This window comes from Synchiropus splendidus, chromosome 1 (assembly GCF_027744825.2).
Source record: "Synchiropus splendidus isolate RoL2022-P1 chromosome 1, RoL_Sspl_1.0, whole genome shotgun sequence".
NCBI classification, from domain to species: Eukaryota; Metazoa; Chordata; class Actinopteri; order Syngnathiformes; family Callionymidae; genus Synchiropus; species Synchiropus splendidus.
The window spans coordinates 19,257,753-19,285,170 of record NC_071334.1 but is presented as its reverse complement, the minus strand read 5'-3'; the positions used below and the strand labels follow the sequence as shown (position 1 = coordinate 19,285,170).

At 43.8% G+C, this 27,418-nt stretch overlaps 5 protein-coding genes across 6 annotated transcripts; all 5 read left to right on the top strand.

Moving 5' to 3' along the window:
* Nucleotides 1-258: 258 nt before the first annotated feature.
* Nucleotides 259-4,949, top strand: LOC128752620 (cytochrome P450 2J2-like). Its single transcript, XM_053854019.1, has 9 exons — nt 259-490; nt 1,123-1,285; nt 1,388-1,537; nt 1,607-1,767; nt 1,840-2,016; nt 2,370-2,511; nt 2,593-2,780; nt 3,387-3,528; nt 3,760-4,949. The coding sequence occupies exons 1-9, from the start codon at nt 308-310 to the stop codon at nt 3,933-3,935; spliced, it is 1,482 nt and encodes a 493-aa protein (XP_053709994.1). The 5' UTR covers nt 259-307; the 3' UTR covers nt 3,936-4,949.
* A 1,664-nt stretch (nt 4,950-6,613) lies between these two features.
* Nucleotides 6,614-10,948, top strand: LOC128754901 (cytochrome P450 2J2-like). The gene is made up of 9 exons (XM_053857871.1): nt 6,614-6,838; nt 7,221-7,383; nt 7,486-7,635; nt 7,705-7,865; nt 7,938-8,114; nt 8,451-8,592; nt 8,674-8,861; nt 9,463-9,604; nt 9,835-10,948. The coding sequence occupies exons 1-9, from the start codon at nt 6,656-6,658 to the stop codon at nt 10,008-10,010; spliced, it is 1,482 nt and encodes a 493-aa protein (XP_053713846.1). The 5' UTR covers nt 6,614-6,655; the 3' UTR covers nt 10,011-10,948.
* Nucleotides 10,949-11,754: 806 nt separating this feature from the next.
* On the top strand, nt 11,755-15,772 carry LOC128754893 (cytochrome P450 2J4-like). The gene is made up of 9 exons (XM_053857859.1): nt 11,755-12,053; nt 12,138-12,303; nt 13,112-13,264; nt 13,337-13,497; nt 13,570-13,746; nt 13,825-13,963; nt 14,033-14,220; nt 15,142-15,283; nt 15,358-15,772. The coding sequence occupies exons 1-9, from the start codon at nt 11,760-11,762 to the stop codon at nt 15,531-15,533; spliced, it is 1,596 nt and encodes a 531-aa protein (XP_053713834.1). The 5' UTR covers nt 11,755-11,759; the 3' UTR covers nt 15,534-15,772.
* Nucleotides 15,773-18,159: 2,387 nt separating this feature from the next.
* LOC128769398 (cytochrome P450 2J4-like) lies at nt 18,160-20,783 on the top strand. The gene is made up of 9 exons (XM_053883122.1): nt 18,160-18,351; nt 18,489-18,654; nt 19,207-19,359; nt 19,432-19,592; nt 19,665-19,841; nt 19,922-20,060; nt 20,134-20,321; nt 20,392-20,533; nt 20,608-20,783. Exons 1-9 carry the CDS (start codon nt 18,160-18,162, stop codon nt 20,781-20,783), a joined length of 1,494 nt encoding a protein of 497 aa, XP_053739097.1.
* Nucleotides 20,784-21,591: 808 nt separating this feature from the next.
* LOC128769286 (cytochrome P450 2J2-like) lies at nt 21,592-26,698 on the top strand. 2 transcript variants are annotated; one of them, XM_053883003.1, is made up of 9 exons: nt 21,592-21,822; nt 22,054-22,219; nt 23,313-23,465; nt 23,535-23,695; nt 24,229-24,402; nt 24,474-24,615; nt 24,679-24,866; nt 25,298-25,394; nt 25,466-26,698. In XM_053883003.1, exons 1-9 carry the CDS (start codon nt 21,631-21,633, stop codon nt 25,639-25,641), a joined length of 1,449 nt encoding a protein of 482 aa, XP_053738978.1. In that variant the 5' UTR covers nt 21,592-21,630; the 3' UTR covers nt 25,642-26,698. The 2 variants fall into 2 exon arrangements, with proteins under 2 accessions (XP_053738978.1, XP_053738887.1); XM_053882912.1 differs by having other exon boundaries at nt 25,253-25,394; nt 25,466-26,696.
* Nucleotides 26,699-27,418: the final 720 nt, after the last annotated feature.

Sequence of the window (27,418 nt, the reverse complement as noted above, 5' to 3'; positions counted from 1 at the left end):
AGCATAATGCAAACTGAGAGAAACTCTTGACCGTATTACAGTCTGTACATTTCATTCATTTTTTCCTCAAGATTAAGGTTCTGTTTTGATTCTAATCCAGTCCAAGTGGGATTTAGAGAGAGGTTTGTGATATTGTCTATCACTTCAGATTCATTGTTGTTGTTTTTTGTGTATGTACAACCTGCGACCAAAATCATCATTACGTAACAGTGAGTTCAGACCTCCTGCTCCACCTCCCTCTCTCCCCCTCTTGTCCAATTTGGGACTCAGTCAGACACACTTCTGCTCCCATCCCAAGCAGAGCATCATGATTTTCCACAAACTTTTTGAATCTTTGGACTTAACCAGTTGGTTGTTGGTCTGTTTTGTGGTCTTGATTTTGATAGATTTGGTCAAGTACCGAAGACCTCACAACTTCCCACCAGGTCCGACGCCTCTTCCAATTGTGGGAAACCTTTTTACAGGATCTGACTTCAAAAATATCAATAAGGTAATCAGTAGCTTCCACTGCTTCACGTTTTTCTTCCAAAGACAGAAAGGGATGCGATTGATGTCTTAAAATGCTTTTCAATATTGAGGCGCTTACAGAATTGTATCATATTCTTCTCATGGTCATAATGAAGGGCAAGCTTGTAATGGCACAAAATGAAGAGATTACAGAAGTGGAAGGGTATTTTTAGAATCTCTTTGCTTATTTTATAAGACAAAAGCGAACGCAGACATGATAGCGGCGATGACCATGCAGGTTTTCTATTCCACAAGTCCACTTCAGCCACTGGCTTAGCACATTCCATGCATAAAAATTAGAAAGGGGGATGGGGGCGTACCTAAGCGCCACTAACAGCAGTGCAGTAGATGATGTGGGTGATATGAAAAGTTGATCTTAGTCAGAATATTCCAGAGAGCAAGTTAAACAAGTCCCCAGGAGAATTTTGTGCACACCAAGCGCGGCCATGAGACCTCGGTCATTGGGTTTAACGACTGAGCATGGACACTGTCCAACATGACAGCAGGGGAACAGTGATATCAGACTCATGATTAGAACCGTGACAACTCAAATATCTTGTACTCTCACACGTCTCTGGTGTGCATGCCCACTCAGACGTTTCCTTTGGCCTGCAGCTCTCTCACCACTATGGCTCGGTGTTCAGCATGAGGAGAGGAAGCACCTGGACAATTTATGTCTCAGGATACAATATGGTGAAAGAGGCTCTTGTCAACCAACTGGACAGCTTTGTCGATCGCCCCGTTGTCCCTCTCTTCCATGTTGTTTTCAAAGGGATCGGTAAGTCACTGGAATAGATACGTCTCTTCCTCCACTTCAAAGAGAATAACTAAATGGTGGTGGTCCAAATACCACTTCTTACATGTTAAAATGGTCTGCCAGGCATTGGTTTGGGCAACGGCTACTCATGGAAGATGCATCGGAAGTTCACAGTCACTTTCCTGCGTCATTATGGTGAAGTTCAAAAGACTTATGAGAGAAGCACTGAAGTGGAGAGCAACTTCCTTTGTGAGGCTTTTAAAGAAGAGCAAGGTAAGTTCACCGTGCACTCACAACCAAATATAGTAAAAACCAGCACATGATCATAACTCTATTCCCCAGGGAAGCCATTCAACCCCCACTACACTGTAACAAGTGCCGTGGCCAACATTGTCACATCCTTGGTCTTTGGACGTCGGTATGAATACAGTGACGTCACGTACCGCAGGATTCTGAAGCTGGATTACGACGCGGTTGTGCTCGCAGGCTCGCCTGTCACACAGGTTTCTTCTGTCCACTCTGTAACTCCACTGACTGCTCAGGTGCTGATGTGAATCATCTACTTCCCACAACAGCTGTATGACGTCTTCCCCAGTGTGTTCAAGTACCTGCCTGGACCTCACCAGACTGTGCTCAGCAACTACAGACAGATAGTGAAGTTCGTGGAGATGCAGGTGGAAAAACATCTGGAAGACTGGAATCCTGACAATCCCAGAGACTTTATTGACGCTTATGTAGCAGAAATGAAAAAGGTAGGCTGCAACACCTCGACCAGAATAGGTACACCAACAGCAACATTATTAAGAAACGTGGACCAACGAGAAAAATAGTAAAAATAGTAAAATCTCTTAAAAAAAAAAAAAAAAATGTGACATTCTTTAAACTTCAAACATCACTTGCTGATTTAAGTGTCAAGCGCTTTGTTTATTTACATAAATTTACACAGGGATGCTCTTAATCTAAACAGAGCACCATTTTTTTTAAATTAAAAACATTGTAAGTATCATGCACATCCAAGGCAGGTTTGTCGAAAGTACAATGAAAAGATTCTAACCATCAGAGTCCACAGTCAACAAGTCAGCTTCTGTTTGTCTCGATCATGCAGAAGAAGGAAGACCCGCTGGCTGAGTTCAACCTCGAAAGTCTGGGCGTTGTCGTCTTGGATCTGATCGAAGGCGGGACGGAGACAGTGGCCACTGCCTTCCGCTGGTCACTTCTTTTCATGATGCTCTTCCCAGAAATACAGAGTAAAGTCATTCTCAGATTATGTTACGCAGCTGGGGTGAATTGGCAGCATAACCCAGTTCTGTCACTGTAACTTCTCACAGAAAAAGTCCAAGAAGAAATTGACCGGGTTGTCGGACAGTCTCGTATGCCCACCATGGTAGACAAACCCAACATGCCATACACTGAAGCTACCATCCACGAGTGCCTGAGGGTGGCCAATATACTTCCACTTGGATTCCCGAAAATGGCCAGTAAAGACACAACCCTCGCCGGCTTCTCCATTCCCAAGGTATAAGAAGAGTTCAACTGAATGACAGAATGGTGTCACTCTAACTCTTGACACAACAGCACTGTGGGACCAGTCAAGTCAATGAACGACTCCTACACTGTTAAACAGCACGCCACAAAACCAGTGGGATTAAAACAACACTAGTCAACTGACAGGACCCATGTTTTTAATCTGGATTATGATCAAATCAGTTCAGTATTTTGACTCTGAATTAGCTTCTTCGTGGACATACAGAATGTGCTACAGCAAAATTCAATATTTTTCTAATTTTACTGTGCATAACAGATTGTCCTGTAATGTAATATCGAATGTTTTGATCATTCCTTTCAAAGGGTGGAGGGGGTCTAGATCTTGCTATCTACTGGGCAGGCGTGAACATCTTGGGACGGTCCCTGGTGGACACCTCACTATCTAGAGTCATAGGTTAACTTTGTTTTTGGACGGTGGGAGAAACTTCAGGGCCCAGAGGAGGCCAACACAAGCCCTGTGGGAATCCTCTGCAAACTGAATGACCAAGGTTCATCGTGAACCAGGGTCAGGGAAAAGCATCCTTGTGAACAGACATGGCAGCCTCGTCTACACACAGTGATTCATGCTACTTTCCAGGGCACACCGATCGTTGCCAGCCTCTCATCGGTGCTTTGTGATGAGGCTGAGTGGGAGTCACCGGCCAGCTTCAGACCAGAGCGTTTCTTGGATTCAGAGGGACGCTTCAACCGGAAAAATGCTTTCCTTGCATTTTCTGCAGGTAGTTTTCTTTCACTGTTAACTTGCAATGTTTGTTTTCACTATTTACTACTGTGATTCAACTTTTATGTACTTTGCAACCAACAGTTAAAGATTAAAAAAAGAAAAAAAATGCTATGTCTTAGGTGTTAAGTAGTTGGTCACAATTGATTTTGATTTGAAGAATTAAGTTATTTCAAGTACTTATTTACGTATTTTAAGTACCTTGCATCTGCTATCACCGTGCTGGCAGGTAAACGCGTCTGCATTGGGGAGACTTTGGCCAAAATCGAGCTGTTTGTCTTCTTCACCTCTCTACTTCAACGCTTCACTTTGACTCAAGTTCCTGGAGAAGAGCTGACAATGGAGGGCATCCTGGGATTCACGTATTCCCCACAGGACCACCGGATCATGGCCATACCACGCTAAAACCCACTGCACTGACTACAGTAACATTACATTGGATTTGTGGCTCTGCTTTAATAACAGCATTTTTTTGTGTACCATGAGAAGTTCGTCATATTACAAGACTGCATGTTACTGAATCATTTATCAACCGTTGTGGTGCCACAATACATATAGCGTGGATGCACTGAAACTTTCACCACATATTTTGAACGAAGCGAATTTTGAAATCAAGGTTGAAATCACTCCACTTTTCCAAGGCAGTTTAATGATTGAAAATCATTCGATTTTCCCTCTAAGTTGTGTGTGTGTGTGTGTGTGTGTGTGTGTGTGTGTGTGTGTGTGTGTGTGTGTGTGTGTGTGTGTGTGTGCACAATTGCGCACTGCTCATATGGTCTCCGCACAGAAAAATCACAGCTGGTCACACACACGCACAAGCAACACAAGGTATTTCTACAGCTTAAGATTTGTGGGGCGACACCGCGACACTCACAACGTATCAAACAGCAAGTATAAGAGCCAGCTATTTGAAGTGAGCTCTTGGAGCTGGTTGACGTTTAAGAGCTGATTTCTCTTTGACTTGTGGTTGGTCAAAATGTCTGTAAGCACTTAGCCACTTGGGAGGAAGAGATGATACGGCAGATGTTACGCACAGCAGGGTGAGAGACGACAGGTCTCAGAGACTACATGCTGGCCAGGTGAAGAATTGCGAAAAAAGTTAGAGTGTAGTGAGAGAAAGAAACGTATTCCTTTTATTTAGCTTCACTCACTCTAGCTCTGCACCATTACCAGCGGTCACAATTTACAGTGGCCTCAAGAGGATGAAATGAAGTCTCACAATAGACGGATTCATGAGCCTTATCAATCAATTTGAGTAAACATTTGTAAAAGTTCTTTGATATCTAGTGTCTTCAACTGTGTAATGTGAGTTCAATGACAAGATACATTGTCAGTTATGCAGATTCTGGATATGTACATTGCATTATTATTCAGTCTAGCGAATATTTAGTAAATCTATTAAATTCAATTGAAACTTGACTTTTATTTGTACTTTTTTATTTTTAAATCTCACACATTTTTCATTCCTCAATGTGAATTATGCAAATTCCCATCACTGTTTGAAACGTTTCTAAACTGTTGACTGAGCACACAGTGGTCCAAGATATTGCTGAAGGAGTTTAGCGGGAACATTGGTCATGACGGATTCACATGAACCGATGACCATTGGTGTTGTCCCAGGAGAAAAATGTTCTTTGTTGTGTATGATTTAAAAACAGAGGATTAAAGGCCTGTGTGTTGCTTTGCTTTGTATTTACACAAAAAAATAAAGAAATGTTCAAATAAAATGTGTGTGTTCTAACTACAGCCATCAAACCACACAGATGCATCTCCAGTGAGACCTGTATTAATCAGGTGTCATGACAAAACTTTGAAGCTATTGACAATTTCTATGTGTATAAGCCAAATGAACCTGTTACATGTTTGAACTAGTCAGCAGACCTTTCCCCATCTTGTCTAACTTCTTTGTTCCTTGATCCGTTCCTATCCGTCTTTCAGCCGTTACATTAATTTCTAATATTCTTTGTTCAGAACGTCTCCTGTCTCTTCTCTCCGAATATTGGACTGTTGTCCAAGCAATATTTTGCAAACAGAACAATCACCAGGACTGGAAGAAAATCCATCTTTGAAAAAATAACTCACAAAAGTGTTGAGACAGCAGAATTCACTGTGCACGTGACATTGGACAATGCCAATAAAAAGACGAGTTTCACCTTCCAGCTGACACTGACCACCCTGCTCGCTCATGAGCTAAGCATTAGTCACTTGGTTGCCGAATTATACTGAAGAATTTGTACGCCACTGTCGACACTAACTGTTGAAATAAACTTCCAAAAAAACAACATTATCTCTAAGTGTAGTAACCCTCTGACTAATCATTGATATTATATGAAATCAGTGCTCAGCAGTGTTGATGTGTCCAATACTGTACATACGTAATATCAGGTGAAGGTCCTTCACCACAGATGAAATCACTTGTGGGTGTGTCTCAACTTTGAAGCTATTGACAATTTCTGTGAGTATAAGTCAAATGAACCTGTTACATGTTTGTACTAGTCAGCAGACCTTTTCACCATCTTGTCTAACCTCATCATGCCTATTCATGAACCTCACTAGTCGTCTTACCCTTCTTCTTTCAGCCGTTACATTAATTTCTAATATTCTTTGTTCAGAATGTCTCCTGTCTCTTCTCTCCGAATATTGGACTGTTGTCCAAGCAATATTCTGCAAACAGAACAATCACCAGGACTGGAAGAAAATCCATCTTAGAAATAATAACTCACAAAAATACTCCAGTTTTGAGACAGCAGAATTCACTGTGCACGAGAGAATGGACAATGCAATTGAAAAGACGAGTTTCACCTTCCAGCTGACACTGACCCAGTACGTAGTCAGTACATTTTCATGTCTTTTTTTAACCCCACTCACATTTGTTTTTCCTCAAAATGATGGTTCTGTTTTGATTCTAATCCAATCCAAGCAGGATTTAGAGGGAGGCTTGTGATATCGTCTCTGTCACTTCAGATTCAAGGTTGCTTTTTTTGTGTGTGTACAACCTGCGACCAAAATCATCATTACATAACAGTGAGTTCAGCAGACCTCCTCCTCCACCTCCCTCTATCACCCTCTTATTCAGTTTGGGACTCAGTCAGACACACTTCTGCTCCCATCCCAAGCAGAGCATCATGATTTTCCACAAACTTTTTGAATCTTTGGACTTAACCAGTTGGTTGTTGGTCTGTTTTGTGGTCTTGATTTTGATAGATTTGGTCAAGTACCGAAGACCTCACAACTTCCCACCAGGTCCGACGCCTCTTCCAATTGTGGGAAACCTTTTTACAAGATCTGACTTCAAAAATATCAATAAGGTAATCAGTAGCTTCCACTGCTTCACGTTTTTCTTCCAAAGACAAAAAGGGATGCGATTGATGTCTTAAAATGCTTTTCAATACTGAGGAAATTGTAGAATTGTGACATTGGGTGACATGAAATGTTGATCTTTGTCAGAATATTCAAGAGAGTAACTGATTCTAAAAGTTACACAAGTCCCCAGGAGAATTTTGTGCACACCAAGCGTGGCCATGAGACCTCGGTCATTGGGTTTAACGACTGAGCATGGACACTGTCCAACATGACAGCAGGGGAACAGTGATATCAGACTCATGATTAGAACCGTGACAACTCAAATATCTTGTACTCTCACACGTCTCTGGTGTGCATGCCCACTCAGACGTTTCCTTTGGCCTACAGCTCTCTCACCACTATGGCTCGGTCTTCAGCATGAGGAGAGGAAGCACCTGGACAATTTATGTCTCAGGATACAATATGGTGAAAGAGGCTCTTGTCAACCAACTGGACAGCTTTGTCGATCGCCCCGTTGTCCCTCTCTTCCATGTTGTTTTCAAAGGGATCGGTAAGTCACTGGAATAGATACGTCTCTTCCTCCACTTCAAAGAGAATAACTAAATGGTGGTGGTCCAAATACCACTTCTTACATGTTAAAATGGTCTGCCAGGCATTGGTTTGGGCAACGGCTATTCATGGAAGATGCATCGGAAGTTCACAGTCACTTTCCTGCGTCATTATGGTGAAGTTCAAAAGACTTATGAGAGAAGCACTGAAGTGGAGAGCAACTTCCTTTGTGAGGCTTTTAAAGAAGAGCAAGGTAAGTTCACCGTGCACTCACAACCAAATATAGTAAAAACCAGCACATGATCATGACTCTATTCCCCAGGGAAGCCATTCAACCCCCACTACACTGTAACAAGTGCCGTGGCCAACATTGTCACATCCTTGGTCTTTGGACGTCGGTATGAATACAGTGACGTCACGTATCGTAGGATTCTGAAGCTGGATTACGACGCGGTTGTGCTCGCAGGCTCGCCTGTCACACAGGTTTCTTCTGTCCACTCTGTAACTCCACTGACTGCTCAGGTGCTGATGTGAATCATCTACTTCCCACAACAGCTGTATGACGTCTTCCCCAGTGTGTTCAAGTACCTGCCTGGACCTCACCAGACTGTGCTCAGCAACTACAGACAGATAGTGAAGTTCGTGGAGATGCAGGTGGAAAAACATCTGGAAGACTGGAATCCTGACAATCCCAGAGACTTTATTGACGCTTATGTAGCAGAAATGAAAAAGGTAGGCTGCAACACCTCGACCAGAATAGGTACACCACCAGCAACATTATTAAGAAACGTGGACCAACGAGAGGTAAAATCTCTTAAAAAAAAAAAATGTGACACCTTCTTTAAACTTCAAACATCACTTGCTGATTTAAGTGTCTAGTGCTTTGTTTATTTACATAAATTTACACAGGGATGCTCTTAATCTAAACAGAGCACCCATTTTTTTAAATTAAAAACATTGTAAGTATCATGCACATCCAAGGCAGGTTTGTCGAAAGTAAAATGAAAAGATTCTAACCATCAGAGTCCACAGTCAACAAGTCAGCTTCTGTTTGTCTCGATCATGCAGAAGAAGGAAGACCCGCTGGCTGAGTTCAACCTCGAAAGTCTGGGCGTTGTCGTCTTGGATCTGATCGAAGGCGGGACGGAGACAGTGGCCACTGCCTTCCGCTGGTCACTTCTTTTCATGATGCTCTTCCCAGAAATACAGAGTAAAGTCATTCTCAGATCATGTTACACAGCTGGGGTGAATTGGCAGCATAACCCAGTTCTGTCACTGTAACTTCTCACAGAAAAAGTCCAAGAAGAAATTGACCGGGTTGTCGGACAGTCTCGTATGCCCACCATGGTAGACAAACCCAACATGCCATACACTGAAGCTACCATCCACGAGTGCCTGAGGGTGGCCAATATACTTCCACTTGGATTCCCGAAAATGGCCAGTAAAGACACAACGCTCGCCGGCTTCTCCATTCCCAAGGTATAAGAAGAGTTCAACTGAATGACAGAATGCTGTCACTCTAACTCTTGACACAACAGCACTGTGGGACCAGTCAAGTCAATGAACGACTCCTACACTGTTAAACAGCACGCCACAAAACCAGTGGGATTAAAACAACACTAGTCAACTGACAGGACCCATGTTTTTAATCTGGATTATGATGAAATCAGTTTAGTATTTTGACTCTGAATTAGCTTCTTCGTGGACATACAGAATGTGCTACAGCAAAATTATTTTCTAATTTTACTGTGCATAACAAATTGTCCTGTAATGTAATATCGAATGTTTTGATCATTCCTTTCAAAGGGTGGAGGGGGTCTAGGTCTTGCTATCTACTGGGCAGGCGTGAACATCTTGGGACGGTCCCTGGTGGACACCTCACTAGCTAGAGTCATAGGTTAACTTTGTTTTTGGACGGTGGGAGAAACTTCAGGGCCCAGAGGAGGCCAACACAAGCCCTGTGGGAATCCTCTGCAAACTGAATGACCAAGGTTCATCGTGAACCAGGGTCAGGGAAAAGCATCCTTGTGAACGGACATGGCAGCCTCGTCTACACACAGTGATTCATGCTACTTTCCAGGGCACACCGATCGTTGCCAGCCTCTCATCGGTGCTTTTTGATGAGGCTGAGTGGGAGTCACCGGCCAGCTTCAGACCAGAGCGTTTCTTGGATTCAGAGGGACGCTTCAACCGAAAAAATGCTTTCCTTGCATTTTCTGCAGGTAGTTTTCTTTCACTGTTAACTTGCAATATTTGTTTTCACAATTTACTACTGTGATTCAACTTTTATGTACTTTGCAACCAACAGTTAAAGATTAAAAAAAGAAAAAATTGCAATGTCTTAGGTGTTAAGTAGTTGGTCACAATTGATTTTGATTTGAAGAATTAAGTTATTTCAAGTACTTATTTACGTATTTTAAGTACCTTGCATTTGCTATCACTGTGCTGGCAGGTAAACGCGTCTGCATTGGGGAGACTTTGGCCAAAATCGAGCTGTTTGTCTTCTTGACCTCTCTACTTCAACGCTTCACTTTGACTCAAGTTCCTGGAGAAGAGCTGACAATGGAGGGCATCCTGGGATTCACGTATTCCCCACAGGACCACCGGATCATGGCCATACCACGCTAACTCGTGCATTGACAACATTAACATTACATTGGATTGTTGGCTCTGCTTTAATAACAGCATTTTTCTGTACCATGACAAGATCATCATATTACAAGACTGCATGTTACTGAATCATTTATCAACGGTTGTGATGCCGCAATAGATACAGCGTGGATGCACTAAATTTCATGGTGGCTCAGGGGACCAGACCCAAGTGCTAAATCGTTGACAGGGAACAATCCAAATTTATCAATCACACAGGAAACAAGGGCTCGAGACGAAAAACTTTACCGGTGGACGCCAAGTAACCATCTGGCAACACAGTCTGGAACCAAGGTGTTGAAATCAGCAAAGCTTGATTGCAGGATTGGTCCCAGCTGTGTTGCTGTGAAGCTGGAGGGGGGGTGACAAACGGAGGACAGGAAAGAGAAAAACACACAACCAGGAAATGCCAAAGTAAAAGTACAGATATAGAAACATGACAATTAAACTTTCACTACATATTTTGAACATAGGAGATTTTGAAATCAACATTGAAATCGCTCCATTTTCCAAGCCAGTTTAATGACTTACAGTCGTTGGATTTACCCTATAAGTTGCGCAAATTTTGCGCACTGCTCATATGGTCTCCGCATGGAAAAATCACAGCAAATGTGCGTATGCACTGAGCCAAAAGGTCGGAAAAGATGATACATGCGGCAGAGTTATGCACAGGAGTGTGAGAGAGACGACCATGGCTCAATGTGAATTATGCAAATTCCCATCACTGTTTGAAACGTTTCTAAACTGTTGACTGAGCACACAGTGGTCCAAGGTATTGCTGAAGGAGTTTAGCGGGAACATTGGTCATGACGGATTCACATGAACCGAAGACCAATGGCGTTGTCCCAGGAGAAAAAGGTTCTTTGTTGTGTATGATTTAAAAACAGAAGATTAAAAGCCTTGCTTTGTATTTACACAAAAAATAAAGAAATGTTCAAATAAAATGTGTGTGTTCTAACTACAGCCATCAAACCACACAGATGCATCTCCAGTGAGACCTGTATTAATCAGGTGTCATGACAAAACTTTGAAGCTATTGACAATTTCTATGAGTATAAGCCAAATGAACCTGTTACATGTTTGAACTAGTCAGCAGACCTTTCCCCATCTTGTCTAACTTCTTTGTTCCTTGATCCGTTCCTATCCGTCTTTCAGCCGTTACATTAATTTCTAATATTCTTTGTTCAGAACGTCTCCTGTCTCTTCTCTACGAATATTGGACTGTTGTCCAAGCAATATTCTGCAAACAGAACAATCACCAGGACTGGAAGAAAATCCATCTTTGAAAAAATAACTCACAAAAGTGTTGAGACAGCAGAATTCACTGTGCACGTGACATTGGACAATGCAATTGAAAAGACGAGTTTCACCTTCCAGCAGACACTGACCCGCCTGCTCGCTCATGAGCTAAGCATTAGTCACTTGGTTGCCGAATTATACTGAAGAATTTGTACGCCACTGTCGACACTAACTGTTGAAATAAACTTCCAAAAAAACAACATTATCTCTAAGTGTAGTAACCCTCTGACTAATCATTGATTTTATATGAAATCAGTGCTCAGCAGTGTTGATGTGTCCAATACATACGTAATATCAGGTGAAGGTCCTTCACCAGAGATGGAATCACTCGTGGGTGTGTCTCAACTTTGTCCTGCATTTACCTGTCACCACAGTTATTGTGGCAGCTGTAGGTGTGGCCAGGGAGCTGTTACGTAACACATGCCACATATGATCCGTCGAAAAGAAGTGGGGGCGAGAGAAAGACTAAAAACAAAAGCCTCATCCACATCCGACTTCTCCAGAACCGGACGGCCTGATCTCCTACTGACCATGTGGCTCTACAGTTTCTTCCAAGGACTCGACCTGACAAGGCTTCTTTTGTTTGCCTTTCTCTTCCTGCTTATTGCAGACTTCATGAAAAACAGGAACCCTCCAAATTTCCCACCTGGACCATGGGGCCTCCCTTTTCTAGGAGTGTTTTTCCACATGGACCATGGCCGTCCGCAAGAATATTTGACCAAGGTAAATAGTACTAGAGTTTTCTGGTAACTGTTGAGCGTTGCTGACCAGCTGTTGCTGACCAGTATCTCAATCGTGTCTCCTCAGCTTTCAGAAACATATGGGAATATTTTCAACATTCGCCTTGGTTTTAGCAAGATAGTGGTTGTTTGTGGGTACAAGACGGTGAAGGAAGCCATTGTGACTAACGCAGAGAACTTTGTGGATCGGCCATATAGCCCAAGCGCTGACAGGTTTTACTCTGGAACAGCAGGTAAGAGGCTGCTTTAAATAAATGCTCAGATTTTTTCCCACTCGCACAAGTGCTACGACTCAATACATTTCCATTACATGGTGGTTAAATGGTTATCAAAACTGAAGTCCAGTCATTGATGTCATACATGGATACATCATCAGTTAACCAACGCCTAGTCCTGTTCAGGGTTGCAGGGAGTGTTGGAGCCTTTCTAAAGGTGTGTTACTCGTTTCCTTCAGCTTCGGTTTTCAAAGTGCACTCAGTGCTCTGCTGTTTTTTTTTTTGTGACTGATAATAAGCAGTAACCGAGAATGGTTACCCATCATATCTTGAGAGTTTATCATTGAAATAATTCAGAAAGGTGAAGTTTAAATTCAAAATTACTTCATAACACATATAAAATTAGAATGTGTCAGATCTCAACGGTTTGAGCTAATAAAAGCAGACCAGCATACAGCTGTTTAACAGGCTAAGTCCTTGTCCCCTTCCACTCATTCTGCAAAAATGCTCTTAGTCGGACTACATGACCAGATAACGCGGTTCATAGCTCATTTTTCTTCAGCCGGTCGTTTTGATCAGAGGACATGATTTGTCGGTTTAAGGATACAATAATACCACCACGTCAGCAACCGTTGTCTGATGACCAACAAACATCGACAGCTAAACACCGGCATCTACCACTCAATGAAAAAAGAGAAACATTCTGTACATATTGCACTTAGATGAATGTAACCATATAGTCGACAACAAACTTAAAAAATGCAATTATGGGCAGAAACAACAAATAAGAGACAGGTGTAATGGAAAGCATGCATCTGTGTGGCAGATGGTCTGTTCCAGAGCAATGGGGAAATATGGAAGAAGCAGCGGCGCTTTGCATTATCAACCTTACGAACCTTTGGACTTGGAAAGAATATCACAGAGCAGAGCATTTGTGAAGAGGTCGTGCACCTGCAGGAGGAATTGGCCAAAGAAAAAGGTGAAGTGTGATGAGCGATGCCTGAGTTTGTGACTGTGAGGGTCTGAACATCAAACTGTCCTGTCCATGCAGGTGCGGCTTTTTGCCCAGCCGGACTGTTTAACAACGCAGTATCTAACATCATCTGCCAACTGGTGATGGGGAAGCGCTACGAGTACAGTGATCACACCTTCAGGACCATGCTCACACGTCTGTCGAATATTTTAAAAGATGAAGGCACCATATGGGCTCAAGTGGGTCTTTCCTCAGCCATGTTTCTAAAGACGTGTGAGAAGAAATCATAATCTCACTCTTTGGTATCGCAGCTGTACGAAACGTTCCCCTGGCTGATGAAGCACTTGCCTGGACCTCACAACAACATGTTCCAGGACTTCATTGACCTCCAAGAATTCTTTGGCGAGGAGGTCAAGCGACACAAGCAGGACTTGGACCACAATAATCCTCGAGACTATATAGACAGTTTCCTCATTGAGATGGAGAATGTATGTATCACGTTTTGTCGCAACAGTATTTCTGTTTTGTCTTTAAAGTCGAAGGGTAACATTGTGGATCTAATCTAGTCCAAAGAATCCACTTTGGGCTTCACGGAGGCCAACCTGGTTCTATGTTCTTTGGATCTGTTCATAGCGGGAACAGAGACAACCTCGACTACATTGCAGTGGGCTTTGATTTACCTTGTCAGACATCCAGAGATACAAAGTAGGTGGTCAAGTGTGAGGGAGTTCTATGGCCTTTCTTACATTTAAAAAATTTTTTTTTTTTTTTCAGAGAAGGTCCAGGCTGAGATAGACCAGGTGATTGGACAGAACCGGCTGCCCGCCATGTCTGATAGAGCCAACATGCCGTTCACGGACGCAGTCGTCCATGAGATCCAGAGGATTGGAAACATTGTTCCTCTGAATGGATTGAGAGTTGCTTCAAAAGACGTCACACTTGGCGGGTACTTCATACCAAAGGTTTGTGCTAAAAAAAAGAAAAATGGTAAGACAAGTTACTGTTCACTGAGACTTTGCCCTGCAGTTTTTGCCACAACCAGTTCTGGCAGCATTCCAACATGCATAGAGCTGTTTAACGTGCTACATCCTTCTTCCCTATCTGTTGCCACGTTGCTGGGGCAGCCGCTTCAATAGGTCGCGCCAAACACCCTTCTTCTAGGCAACATTCACTAGCTCCAACCCGAGACGCTCCCAGGCCAGTGAAGAGATATAATCCCTCCACCTGATCCTGGGTTGACCCCTTGGTCTCCTCCCAGGTGGCCGTTCCTGAAACACCTCTAAAGGAGGCATCCAGGCAGCATCTACATGAGATGCAAGAACCACCCCAACTGACTCCTTTTAACACGACAAATAACAGCTCAACTCTGAGTCTCTCCGAGTGACACAACTTCTCACCCTATCTCTAAGGGAGACGTCTGCCACACCTCAGAGAAAACGTACCCGGGATCTTGTTCTTTCATCGGGTCGGCATAAAGATTGACTGGTAAATGGTGCAGCGCAAGGTTGAGCGACTGCAATACTGACCCTGCAGCACCAATCCGCTGACCACTCCCTCACCCCTGCACTCGAGAACAAGACCCCAAGGTGCTTAAATTTCTGCACCTGTGACAAGCGCTCATTCATTACCCGGAGAGAGCAATCAATCCTTTTCCGTTTGAGATCCATAGCGTCGGACTAAAAGGTACTGATTCTCATCCCGGCCGCTTCACACTCAGATGCAAACCAATCCGGGGTGAGCTCCCGATTTGGATTGGAGAGAAAGCACAACACTGGCTGAGACCAACCTCCAAATTCAGTCAGATGAGTGGTTCTGAACCACAGTGCGAACCAGTATTATTAGAGTCAACGTTCTTTAATTTAGGCATGTGGACATGTTTCCAGGGAACCACTCTGCTGCCCATGCTGACCTCTGTGCTGTACGACAAGAACGAGTGGGAAACTCCAGACTCCTTCAACCCAGGACACTTCCTCGACTCTCATGGGAGGTTTGTGAAGCGAGACGCATTCCTCCCGTTTTCTGCAGGTAAAACCACAGTCTGCTTCCTGTTTGTCTCCTTTGGTGCTCAGAGAAGTTGCTAACCTCTCTGGTCCTTGCAGGGAAGCGGGTGTGTCTCGGAGAAGGGCTGGCCAAGATGGAGCTCTTCCTGTTTTTGGTGGGTTTACTACAGAAGTTCTCCTTCGCTGCTCCTGAAGGTGTGGAGCTGACCACTGACAGCATCATAGGGACCACAAACGTGCCGAAGCCTTTCAAGGTCCACGCCAAGGTCCGCTGAGTGACTCAGCATGTTGATAACATGAAGAAAAAAAAAGTTTAAATCCTGCTTGTAAATTTGACCGTCATGAGTTTTGTTGAACAATTGCATCATGTATTTTACTATATATTTTATTTTATAATATTTTACTCGATTGACATGTCAGTCATATCCCTCAAATGACTGTACCTAGAACAACGTTGTTTAAACATTTAAACATTTTCAGTTCATTCATTTGGAGAGCCATGGAAATAAAGTCCCTACCAAACTTGAGATGTCTGCATTCAACATTATTATTATCATTATTACTTCAGATAGCTTCTGTAGTAGTTTCTGGTTCATATTCTGTTGATAATGCGCCACTGGGCATGATATCCCTCTTCTGGGGGTTGGTAGGTTTCTACCTTACGTCTTGGAATTGCACTCTGAGCTTCACTGGGAACGAAATTGTTTGCCACAAGAGCAATGAGTGGAGTCGCAATGTCAAACCCCACCCCCAGTTGTTCCGGAAACGTGACTGCAACTGCAGCGTAGTTTTTCGATTTCTACCAGTAACTGAGCGGTAGTTCTCCACTCGGTCAGGGCCGGATAGCGAGATGCTTCGAGCATTTAAACAGACCAGTGACTAGTATATACTGTAGTACCTGTGAGTGAGGCGGGTTGATATTCAACCACACCGCTGGGGACAGAGTGATATTTTGGGATATGCGGTCGAGCACCGGTTGAATGTTGATGCTGTATGGTTGTAATGAACTTAATAAAGATTATTAAGCAAACGTGTACCACAAGTCATGGTACATGTTTTACCAATCACAAAAGGAGTCGCTACTATACTATCACCGTCTCTCTACTCAAATCTCAATTGTTGCTTCTTTTATTAAAAGCACAATTTCATCCATACTGTGGAAAAGCCCTGTGAGCGTTAAGTGTCTGCGACCACCACTGCTTTACTGGGTGTTAACAGAGAGCCAGGTCTGCCTCCCAGCAAGTCCTGCAGCCTGGTTCTTGGTCGGAGGATTCCTTAGGATTCCCTAGGGCTCCTGGTCTTTTGGATTCTGGACACTCTGATCCCATTGGCGATAGCTCTTCTGATAGAGGTGGTCCTGAACCCACCACCATCAGCAGAGTGGCTGGAGCTCTTCCAAGGGGAGGGTTTCAAGCGGAACCAGCCCTTTCTCCAGGGATCCATCGGGGGGGCAGCCCTGACTGGCAGGTGAAGGCTCATCTTGGATCTCAGTTTTTTGGAACAGGTTTGCTGCCTGACACAGAGCGACTGCTGTAGCGTGTCAGACCAGGCGATTACCTGTCCTGACACACTCGCAGGAAGTTGGCAAGCTCCACCTTGAGCCGGTGAGAGGGTTGCTCACTCTCTCAGTCATAACGCTCCTGGGCCAGATGGCAGCAGCTCATGCCATTGTCCGCCTGGGTCTGCTCAACATGACGAGTCACACGCCACTAACGGTACGTCTCGCTTTCCTCCACGGTGGAGGAGGCTGGATCTGTTTAACCATTTCTTCGACCAAGAACCAGGCTGCAGGACCAAAGTCAGGCCCACAGACTTGATGGAGTGCTTTTCCACAGTACCCCTGAATGGAGAAGAGAGCTCTGACACAAGAACTGACAGAGAGTCATGCTGCTTCAGAAATAAAACGATGTGCCACTCATCGACTTAGTTTGGTGAGAACCAATAAGACCAGCCTGGTCATCATTAGACTCTGGAGACCCACAGGAAAAGGAGGTGTTTGGCGCAGGCGCTTCAGTTGCCGAACCTTCCTCAACACCACAGGAATATGGATTTTGCACCTGGAGTTTCTGGAAGAGTGAGTCTCATACCCACAAACTCTGCATGAGAGCCACAGCAATGGCCCTCATCTAACGTACTGTCTTTAAGATCTGCTAAAAACCCTTTAACCCCATTCTTCCCTCCTGGGTCCTGTCGGGTGTCATGTTGTCAGTTTGCGGTTGACTGGGGGTCCATTCATTCCTGCTGAATCATCACTTTTGGAGGCTTTATCCAATAGTGAAGCATCTTTAGTGGGCCAAGCAGACCAAAAGAGAACGTGGAGGTGACCTAGCATACCTGTGCGAGGCCCTCAAAGGACTTTCGTCGCAGTGCAACCACCTCGGCGGATCAGAACGGTGGAGGGCGAGCTTCAGTCAGACCCCACCTTTTATAAAACAGGACATCGCTCTTTCTCATCATTATCCAATGCTGCTGACACACCTGCTTGTGAACTTTGCTTTCATCACGTGATTGCTTAATGGACAACTGCCCCTTCACACTGAACAATTTGTACTCCACATTCAAGAGCACGCAGACACCCTTGAAATAAACGTCCAACTGTAGTAACTCCCCAACATTAATCATTACGTGGAAGCGTTGCTTAACAGGGCTGTTGTATGCTGACGTATTACATAATCTTGGTGATGGTCCTCACCCAAGACTGAATGACTGGTGGGTGCACTCGACATAAAGTCACCGTAGTTGTATTGATGGCAGTAGGTGTGGCCTGTGCACTGTTATGTAAGAAAGTGGATATCTTTCAACACTCCGTCACATATGATCTGTTGAAAAGAAGTGTAGACCTGAGAAAGCTCGTCCAGATCCGACTTCTCCAGAACCTGACGGCCTGATCTCCTACTGACCATGTGGCTCTACAGTTTTCTCCAGGGCCTCGACCTGACCAGGTTTTTCCTGTTTGCCTTTCTCTTCCTGCTTATTGCAGACTTCATGAAAAACAGGAACCCTCCAAATTTCCCACCTGGACCCTGGGGCCTCCCTTTTCTAGGAGTGTTTTTCCACATGGACCATGGCCGTCCACAAGAATATTTGACCAAGGTAAATAGTACTAGAGTTTTCTGGTAACTGTTCACATCATGTACTTTTGTGGCAGCATTGGCAGCATCGTCATGTGGTGCTTTTCCACCTTTAAATATTGTATTGCTAACCGCAGCTTTTCGATCGTCTCTCCTCAGCTTTCAGAAACATATGGGAATATTTTCAACATTCGCCTTGGTCTTAGTAAGATAGTGGTTGTTTGTGGGTACAAGACGGTGAAGGAAGCCATTGTGACTAACGCAGAGACCTTTGTGGATCGGCCATACAATGCAGCTGCAGACAGGTTTTATTCTGGGACAACAGGTAAGAATTTCAATCCTATTCTCAATGATTTTTCCCCCACTCACATAGGTACTTCCTTTTACTACTCGCCACCTTTTACTTAAAAATGGTGATCAGGTGGTTTTCAAAGGGGAAGCCCAGACGTTCATGTATATTTCGTGATGCAACCAAACAACATCCAAACAGCCTTTTTTGGGAAAGTATTGAAAGAGATGGTACAAAGTCATGATGAAATGTAACACTATAATTCATGAGACGTCTTTCTAAGTTTCTGCGCAGATCAATTACATGTTTTCTCCCACGAATTCCATGCATAAGCCATGGCTACCGATAATACGCATTAGCAGAGAATGGCTGCCCATCATATCTCTTGAACTTAGTTTTAGAAAATTTCAGCAAAAGTTAAGCTTAAATTCAGAAAGACTTCATAACTCCCACCTTAAATGAGAAAGCACAGGTGTTGCAGAACAATCGCATGTAACAATTTCAAGCAAATGTAAATATGGACAGAAATGACAGAAACTGAAGAAAAGCAAATAGAATAGGAATAGAAACCTTGTATTTGTGTGGCAGATGGCTTGTTCTTCAACAGTGGGGAAATATGGAAGAGGCAGCGGCGCTTTGCATTATCAACCTTACGAACCTTTGGACTTGGAAAGAATATCACAGAGCAGAGCATTCGGGAGGAGCTCTTGCACCTGCAGGAGGAAGTGGCCAAAGAAAAAGGTGGAGTGTGATGAGCGATGCCTGAGTTTGTGACTGTGAGGGTCTGAACATCAAACTGTCCTGTCCATGCAGGAGCGGCTTTTTGCCCAGCCGGACTGTTTAACAACGCAGTATCTAACATCATCTGCCAACTGGTGATGGGGAAGCGCTACGAGTACAGTGATCACACCTTCAGGACCACGCTCACACGTCTGTCGAATATTTTAAAAGATGAAGGCTCTATGTGGGGTCACGTAGGTCTTTCCTCAGCCATGTTTCTAAAGACGTGTGGGAAGAAATCATGACCTCATTCTTTGGTATCGCAGCTGTACAATTCCTTCCCCTGGCTGATGAAGCACTTGCCTGGACCTCACAACAACATGTTCCAGGACTTCATTGACCTCCAAGAATTCTTTGGCGAGGAGGTCAAGCGACACAAGCAGGACTTGGACCACAATAATCCTCGGGACTATATAGACAGTTTCCTCATTGAGATGGAGAATGTATGTATCACGTTTTGTCGCAACAGTATTTCTGTTTTGTCTTTAAAGTCGAAGGGTAACATTGTGGATCTAATGAACAGCCCAAAGAATCCACTTTGGGCTTCACGGAGGCCAACCTGGTTCTATGTTCTTTGGATCTGTTTACGGCCGGAACAGAAACATCCTCGACTACATTGCAATGGGCTTTGATTTACCTTGTCAGACATCCAGAGATACAAAGTAGGTGGTCAAGTGTGAGGGAGTTCTATGGCTTTTCTTACATTTTTTTTCTATTATATTTATTCATTTTCAGAGAAGGTCCAGGCTGAGATAGACCAGGTGATTGGACAGAACCGGCTGCCCGCCATGTCTGATAGACCCAACATGCCGTATACGGACGCAGTCATCCATGAGATCCAGAGGATTGGAAACATTGTCCCACTGAATGGAATGAGAGTTGCTTCAAAAGACGTCACACTTGGCGGGTACTTCATACCAAAGGTTTGTGCTAGTGAAAAACAATATCTCAACAAAAATTGTGCACTCTGTAAGTGTGTGGACGTGTCTCCAGGGAACCACTGTGCTGCCCATGCTGACCTCTGTGCTGTACGACAAGAACGAGTGGGAAACTCCAGACTCCTTCAACCCAGGACACTTCCTCGACTCTCATGGGAGGTTTGTGAAGCGAGACGCATTCCTGCCGTTTTCTGCAGGTAAAACCACAGTCTGCTTCCTGTTTGTCTCCTTTGGTGCTCAGAGAAGTTGCTAACCCCTCTGGTCCTTGTAGGGAAGCGGGTGTGTCTCGGAGAAGGGCTGGCCAAGATGGAGCTCTTCCTGTTTTTGGTGGGTTTATTGCAGAAGTTCTCCTTCGCTGCTCCTGAAGGTGTGGAGCTGAGCACTGACGGCGTCTTTGGAACTACAAATGTGCCTAAGCCTTTCAAGGTTCACGCCAAGGTCCGCTGAGGGACTCGGCATGAAAAATAAAAATAATAGCTAAAAAATCATATTTATTGACTTTATTCTTCCCACAAAAGAAGAATCTAATTTAGAAAAAGATTCATTTGTAGGAGGAATAAAGGTCATGTATAGAAGTTTACCACAATGATTCTATCTTATTCAGCTATGTTTAAGGAAAAAATGGACTGATATACATGTTTTGTTTTTGCTTTTTTTTTCATTCAATTGAGGAAATAAAGTCACTCCATAGTTGAGAAGTCTGTATCTATCATTCATTATTCTTTAACAACAGATGGTGTCTGAACCTCATTCATTGTTCTTCATTCTTGCTCATATTCTGATAGTTACATACCACTGGTGCAAGAGAACCTTCAGTTTCATATCCTCCTCCTAGAATCTCCTCAAAATTGGTACAGGAGTTGCATTCTCCGTTGTCAAAATCTAAAAAAAGTTCACTTCTTCATGCTTCCTAATCGTCTTACTGTGACCAGTTTTAACAAAGGTCACATGCAGAATGTTTGTGAGACTGGAATCCTTCAGAAAGTCATCACCACAATGGACAATATTAGTTAACATTCAACACAAAAGCCTCTTGTGGCGCAGGATATTTGCGCTACTTTACTTACTTTGACTTATATCTTGTCAATGTGCTAAAATGTGCTCATGTTTACCTCAGTGTTTAAGCAGGTTTAGAGAAATAATGACATTGTCACGAGGAGGTGCTCTATGTAATCGTCAGACACAAGGATCACTCTATATAGCTAGCGATGAGTCAGCATGAGAGGCTTGCTCTCTGACTGGATGAGGCCACGAGTCTTCACTCTCTAGCTGTCCTCGTCCTTCACGCATCAAAATGTGGATACGCATTTTGTTTTTGGAGATCGACATCAGGATATTGATTTTTCTATCCGTGTCACTTATTTGCATGTTGTGGTACATAAAACAAAAGGATCCACCCAACTTTCCTCCAGGACCACCAGCCCTCCCCCTTTTAGGAAACGTCTTCAGCATTGATCACAAGCAGCCTCACATTTACCTGACCAAGGTGAGTGGACAAGAGCCGCGTCCGAGTCTCGACTAACTTGCGCAAGCTAATCTCTCATGTCGCTATAAAATAGTTTTGGATGGGAAGAATGTTGAAGAGTTATCTGACGCAGTAATGATGCAAAACTGATATAAGGTGATGGTAGAGCTAGCATGTCGTAACAGGGTCCATTGTCATGCTTGTGAGACAGGAGACAACAGCAGTGCATTATTCTCTGCTCTGCATTCACAGCTCGCTGAGCTGTATGGGAATGTGTTCTGCATGCGTCTGGGGCGAGACAAAACAGTCTTTGTATCTGGATGGAAGATGGTCAAGGAAGCCCTGGTAACGCAGGCTGACAACTTTGCAGACCGTCCAAACACACCGGTGGTGACTCGAATTTACTCTGGAAACTCAGGTAACTCAGCAACAAACCAAAGTGCCTCCACAGTCCAAATAACATGGACAGTTGGTCTAAAATGAATTTGGTCATGAGAGCCCCCACTTCAACGCTTGGTTCGGCTTCACAAAGTTCATTTTCAATTTTGTATCATCTGATATGCCCCCCTCACCATGGGTCTTACTCGGCCTAGTTCCACCTCTCTTTCCAAATGTTCTCACTAAATAAACGTGGAGAATTACCCCCTCAAAGTCATTAAAGAAAAACCCAAATTTTGAAGACATCAACTTAAATGAGCATCCGATTTGGAGGTGCCTTTCCTAATTATTTTCAGTCACGCATTACTTAGTACGTAGTAGTCGTAGTTACTTAGTAGTTAAAAATAATGGGGCATTCCCTACATTTTTATCGTATAAATGACAATATATAACTTTGTTTTGTTCTTTATACATGTTGCTTTTTTGTGCGTGATTTTCGCTCCAGTGGGTGTCAAAGCAAAACACTGACCGTACATTCATGTAACTGAGATTGTGAATGAGCCCAAACATGGAAAACACTGGACCCCCAAGAACCCAACCTCAAAATTGACATAAAAGATATTGATTAGGCAATGAGAGCTGTAGTAAGTAACTTGTAGTCTAACTTACTTTTAGATTCAAGTAATCAGTAAAGTAATTAAGTTACTTTTTGAGTGAGTAATCGGTAGTCGGATTACTTTTTTTAAGTATCTGAGGCAACCCTGATTATTTTAAATATTTTTGTTATGGACCGGTATCACAGTATTGTACTTATGCAGTTGTGATGCTGTGTGCAGTGGGGTGTCGATGGACAAACAGGATCGGAAGCCTCAGACTGGAGGTGTGTCCGGCACAAACAACTCCATGTCAACATCAGGCTTTACATCATTCTTTTATCCTTACAGCAGTTTGTCTTGAGTGAAGAGATTTAAGGCATTTTAACTGGTTCAAGATTCCTAGAAAGTTTTCTGAAATTTCCTGAAAGTGAAGTCATTTCCCCTGCAGAAGTCACAACACCACTGATGCGACTTGAAAAACATAAATGACTTGTTTTCCTTCCCTCTGGCCGACTTCTCGTTGACTTGTCTTTCTAGCTGGACTTTTCTTCAGTAACGGAAAAGTGTGGAGGAGACAGCGACGGTTCGCCATGGCAACGCTGCGCACTTTTGGCTTGGCAAGGAGCTCCATGGAGCAACGGATTTGTGAGGAGAGTCGACACCTGCTGGAGGCCATTGAGAGGGAAAATGGTTCGGAAAAACATAGAAAACTTGAGTAACGGAAGCCCAGGATGAACACTCTATTTCAATCTTTCTCAGGTCAACTATTTGACCCCGTGCCACTTTTCAACAACGCTGTGGCAAACATCATCAGCCAGATTGTGTTTGGGAAGCGCTTTGAATACAAGGAGCATAAATTCCAGAACATGCTGACTAATTTGACAGAAATGGCGTATCTGGAGGGATCCACATGGGCCCTGGTGAGTCAACACAGCCTAAACAACATGGGCTCCGCTTTGTGCTCATCTCCGATAGAGAGCCAAAGTCTCTGTCCATGGGACCTAAGATCAGAAGAAAAAAGAATGGAAGTCTATGGGGAGATGAAAGTCCACTGTGCCTCATGCCGTGGATCACACATATTGTAGCTGACATTGTTAAACACACACCGTTACCATGCAGCGCTTGTTCCGCCTGCTGACTCTCTCTCGGCCGACTATCGAGTGAGAGCCTGCGACAAGCACAGTAGTTCGCTACTACACCACGCAATACCCAAAGTAACTTTTGCTGCCAGTCAATAAAAACAGTGCTCTCATGGCATTAGAATGTTCCTTTCAAATTCACATCAAATGTAAGCCAGATCAGAACATAGCTTTCATCTCTCCATTGACTCTGTTCATATGGTTTGTTAACCCATGAGGCGGAAGTAGATGGGCGTGACTTCACTTTTTAATGTATAGAGACAAATTTCCAGCCTGTAGCCTTTTAATAAAAATAAGTATCTTGTCCAACACAGCTCTATAATGCGTTCCCAGCTCTGGTGAAACATCTCCCCGGTCCTCACAATGAAATCTTCACAAACTCCAAGTCTTTGGAGGCATCTATCCGCGATGAAATACTGAGGCATCAGCTGGACTTGGACCCCAGCAAACCACGAGACTACATTGATGCTTTTCTTATTGAGGAGAAAGTACGACACATAAACACATCAAGGAGCGAAGCCTGGTGTTATAGTCAGCATGTGTTTCTCTTTCATCAAAGGACAATAAAAACACGGAACTGGGCTTTGATGTGGAGAATCTGGTCATGTGCTGCCTGGACCTGTTCCTAGCTGGCAGTGAAACTACTTCAAAGACCCTGCAGTGGGGTCTCATCTACCTGATCAACGACCCAAGTATCCAGGGTGGGTGGCTTGATGTTGCTGTGCTTCGTAATAATCCACTAACTTAAAATTGTCTCCTCGCAGGAAAAGTTCAGGCAGAGATAGACGCGGTTATTGGACGAACTCGACTGCCCAGGATGGCTGATAAACCCAACATGCCTTTTACTGATGCCGTCATCCATGAGATCCAGAGAATGGGAAACATTGTTCCCCTCAATGGGCCCAGAATGACCACAAGAGACACCACGCTTGGCGGCTTCTTCATACCCAAAGTGAGACAGCTTTCTTTTATTTTTTTCAGCGGTTACTCAAATGTTTGGGGCCACTCCACGGATGGACAAACAGGGTCGGAAGCCTCAGACTGGAGGTTTTTAGTTTAGCTTTAGCTTTACATCATTCTTTTATCCCTTCAGCAGTTTGTCTTGAGTGAAGAGATTTAAGGCATTTTAACTGGCTCTAGATTCCTAGAAAGTTTTCTGAAATTTCCTGAAAGTGAAGTCATTTCCCCTGCAGAAGTCACAACACCCCTGATGCGACTTGAAAAACATAAATGACTTGTTAGGGGCCACTCCACCCGCACTGATAATCTCTTGATCAACAATGTGAGACGGGTGCAGTGAACAAATTAAACAACTAGTTCTCATGAATCCAAATGCAGGGGACATCAGTGATACCGAACTTGACGTCTGTGCTCTTTGACAAGAGCGAGTGGGAGACGCCACACACCTTCAACCCAGGACATTTTCTTGACGCTGATGGCAACTTTGTGAGGAGGGAGGCGTTTCTACCTTTCTCTGCAGGTAAACTTAATATTTTTTTGTTTCTGACAAATGGCAAAGTTGTGATGAAAACGCTGTGATTTTGCTCCCAGGTAGGCGTGTGTGTCTGGGGGAAGGTTTAGCCAGAATGGAGCTCTTCTTGTTCCTCATCAGCTTGTTGCAGAAGTTTACGTTTTCAACACTGGATGGAATGCAGTTGAGAACTGATGGCATCGTTGGAGCTACACGCTCACCATTCCCCTTCAAGATTTATGCCAGCACTCGATGACTGTGTTTATTGGAGCCACATTGAAAGTGACACTGCTACATTGATACTATTAACAGCTAAAATCCCTTGTGAGCGTGTAATAGCACCTATTCCCTCTTTGCACAAACAAAACAGACTGAGCCTACTTCATCACATGATAGTTGCAAAAGCAGGAACAAAAGCAGATGTTTCTGTAAGGTTTAGGTATTTTGTTGTGTATTTTAGTTATTCAGCTTCTACAGTATTGAATATATATCTATATTATTGTATATTATATATTAATATATAATCATTATCTGTTGATAAGCAAAATCTACAATGCAGATTTTAGGCTGCATAGTAGGATTGTGTGTGGATGGTCAGAGAATGAGGGGTCCCGCCCTGGAAAGGAAGAAGTGACATCATTGGTGCGGAACATTGCTAGAGGAACAGCCAGAGAGGGCTGGCATCATCACCCAAGGACCAATGGAAACAAGCCTTGCATCAAAACTGTCTCACAAACTGTATTTGCTTTGTGGGAGGAAAAAAGCCAATGTAATCTGGGTCGGCTCAGATGTGATGTAACGTTAAGATGGTACCTTTTCGTGCTCACTTGAACTTCTCCATTGTCAGTGATCATGAGCCCCGACCCAGGACGAAACACAGTGAATGACATCAGTCTGTTTTCAGTCGCCCCATTGTAGAGTCATGTTTCTCCTCCAGTGAAAAACACCCTGCCTCAGCCAGAGACCCTGGCGGAACATAAACAGGGGAAAGATTGCATCACACCTCTGCGGGGTCCACTGCAGTCCGTAACAGAAGATTTCATCAGGTCTCACGCCTGCTGTGCTTCACAAGCTACAGTTTGCTTGTTGAAGATGTTTTGCCATGCATTAAAGCCAGTTCCCAATTCTTTCTGTTGTGGTTCACGCACTCGCCCACTGGTAGCACTGGTTTGGTCCAGCCAGGTCCAAACATCCATGTCTCTCCTGACACCTCCTCATCTGCGCACCACACACGGGGAGAGTGGAGCCAGTTCCAACAAAAGGGCTCAACAATGTCAGGCTGCCACTGTTGGTGGTCAAAGGGAGGTTTGCCTCCCTGCTGGGTCATTCTCCTGACAACATTCCTGTAACTGGGAAAAGAGCATCTACAAAGTTTGGATGCAACACTGCAACTTCTGTGAGATTACTGACTCAACTGCGCATGCAGTCAATGAAGAAACATCTGGTGTCAGAACTTTGAACAATGAACGGAAAAACATTTAGAGAGTGACTGAGTGGTAAATTGAGTATGCTGAGTGTCGTAACTGGGGAAGACTGAATGATATTTTTGTTATATTATTAAACACTGCGACCTTTGGTGTCAGATCCAAACTCCAATATGACACACTGGTCAATGTGAGGTCTCACTTCACTCTGGTCTCATGACTTATTCCTCACAAACACGCGCCTCGATTTCTTTTCACACGACTCATTTTGCATCAAAGCAGTGCTTCAAAGATCTGTACAAAGTTCCAGGGGGAAAGACAAAGCTGTAATTCATGAGTGATCTTTCAAGGTGTGTAGCTTGTTCCCAGAATTCCCTGAATACACCTTTGCCACTGATAGATAGGCAGTTGCAGATAATGGTCACCTCTGAACTTAATCATTTCATTACAATGCAAAGGTGAAGTTTGTTACTTCCTAAGTCAATGCTGAAATGAGTTAATAATAATTTCAAGAAAATGAAACTTCAGGCAGAAACAGCAATTCAAAGAGAATTCTGAACACGCAACTGTCTTGTCCATGCACTATCTAGCACCATCTGCCGACTGTTG

Bases quoted from the DNA above. Each gene is read 5' to 3' on its own strand.
- LOC128752620 (XM_053854019.1), top strand. From the start codon at position 308: ATGATTTTCCACAAACTTTTTGAATCTTTGGACTTAACCAGTTGGTTG. The intron at 1,538-1,606 runs GTAAGTTCACCG...TCTATTCCCCAG, and splicing joins GGCTTTTAAAGAAGAGCAAG to GGAAGCCATTCAACCCCCAC. The intron at 1,768-1,839 runs GTTTCTTCTGTC...TTCCCACAACAG, and splicing joins CAGGCTCGCCTGTCACACAG to CTGTATGACGTCTTCCCCAG.
- LOC128754901 (XM_053857871.1), top strand. From the start codon at position 6,656: ATGATTTTCCACAAACTTTTTGAATCTTTGGACTTAACCAGTTGGTTG. The intron at 7,384-7,485 runs GTAAGTCACTGG...ATGGTCTGCCAG, and splicing joins TGTTGTTTTCAAAGGGATCG to GCATTGGTTTGGGCAACGGC. The intron at 8,115-8,450 runs GTAGGCTGCAAC...TCGATCATGCAG, and splicing joins ATGTAGCAGAAATGAAAAAG to AAGAAGGAAGACCCGCTGGC.
- LOC128754893 (XM_053857859.1), top strand. From the start codon at position 11,760: ATGATCCGTCGAAAAGAAGTGGGGGCGAGAGAAAGACTAAAAACAAAA. The intron at 13,498-13,569 runs GTGGGTCTTTCC...TTGGTATCGCAG, and splicing joins AAGGCACCATATGGGCTCAA to CTGTACGAAACGTTCCCCTG. The intron at 13,964-14,032 runs GTAGGTGGTCAA...TTTTTTTTTCAG, and splicing joins CAGACATCCAGAGATACAAA to AGAAGGTCCAGGCTGAGATA.
- LOC128769398 (XM_053883122.1), top strand. From the start codon at position 18,160: ATGTGGCTCTACAGTTTTCTCCAGGGCCTCGACCTGACCAGGTTTTTC. The intron at 18,655-19,206 runs GTAAGAATTTCA...TTTGTGTGGCAG, and splicing joins GTTTTATTCTGGGACAACAG to ATGGCTTGTTCTTCAACAGT. The intron at 20,322-20,391 runs GTTTGTGCTAGT...ACGTGTCTCCAG, and splicing joins GCGGGTACTTCATACCAAAG to GGAACCACTGTGCTGCCCAT.
- LOC128769286 (XM_053882912.1), top strand. From the start codon at position 21,631: ATGTGGATACGCATTTTGTTTTTGGAGATCGACATCAGGATATTGATT. The intron at 22,220-23,312 runs GTAACTCAGCAA...TTGTCTTTCTAG, and splicing joins AATTTACTCTGGAAACTCAG to CTGGACTTTTCTTCAGTAAC. The intron at 24,867-25,252 runs GTGAGACAGCTT...ATCCAAATGCAG, and splicing joins GCGGCTTCTTCATACCCAAA to GGGACATCAGTGATACCGAA.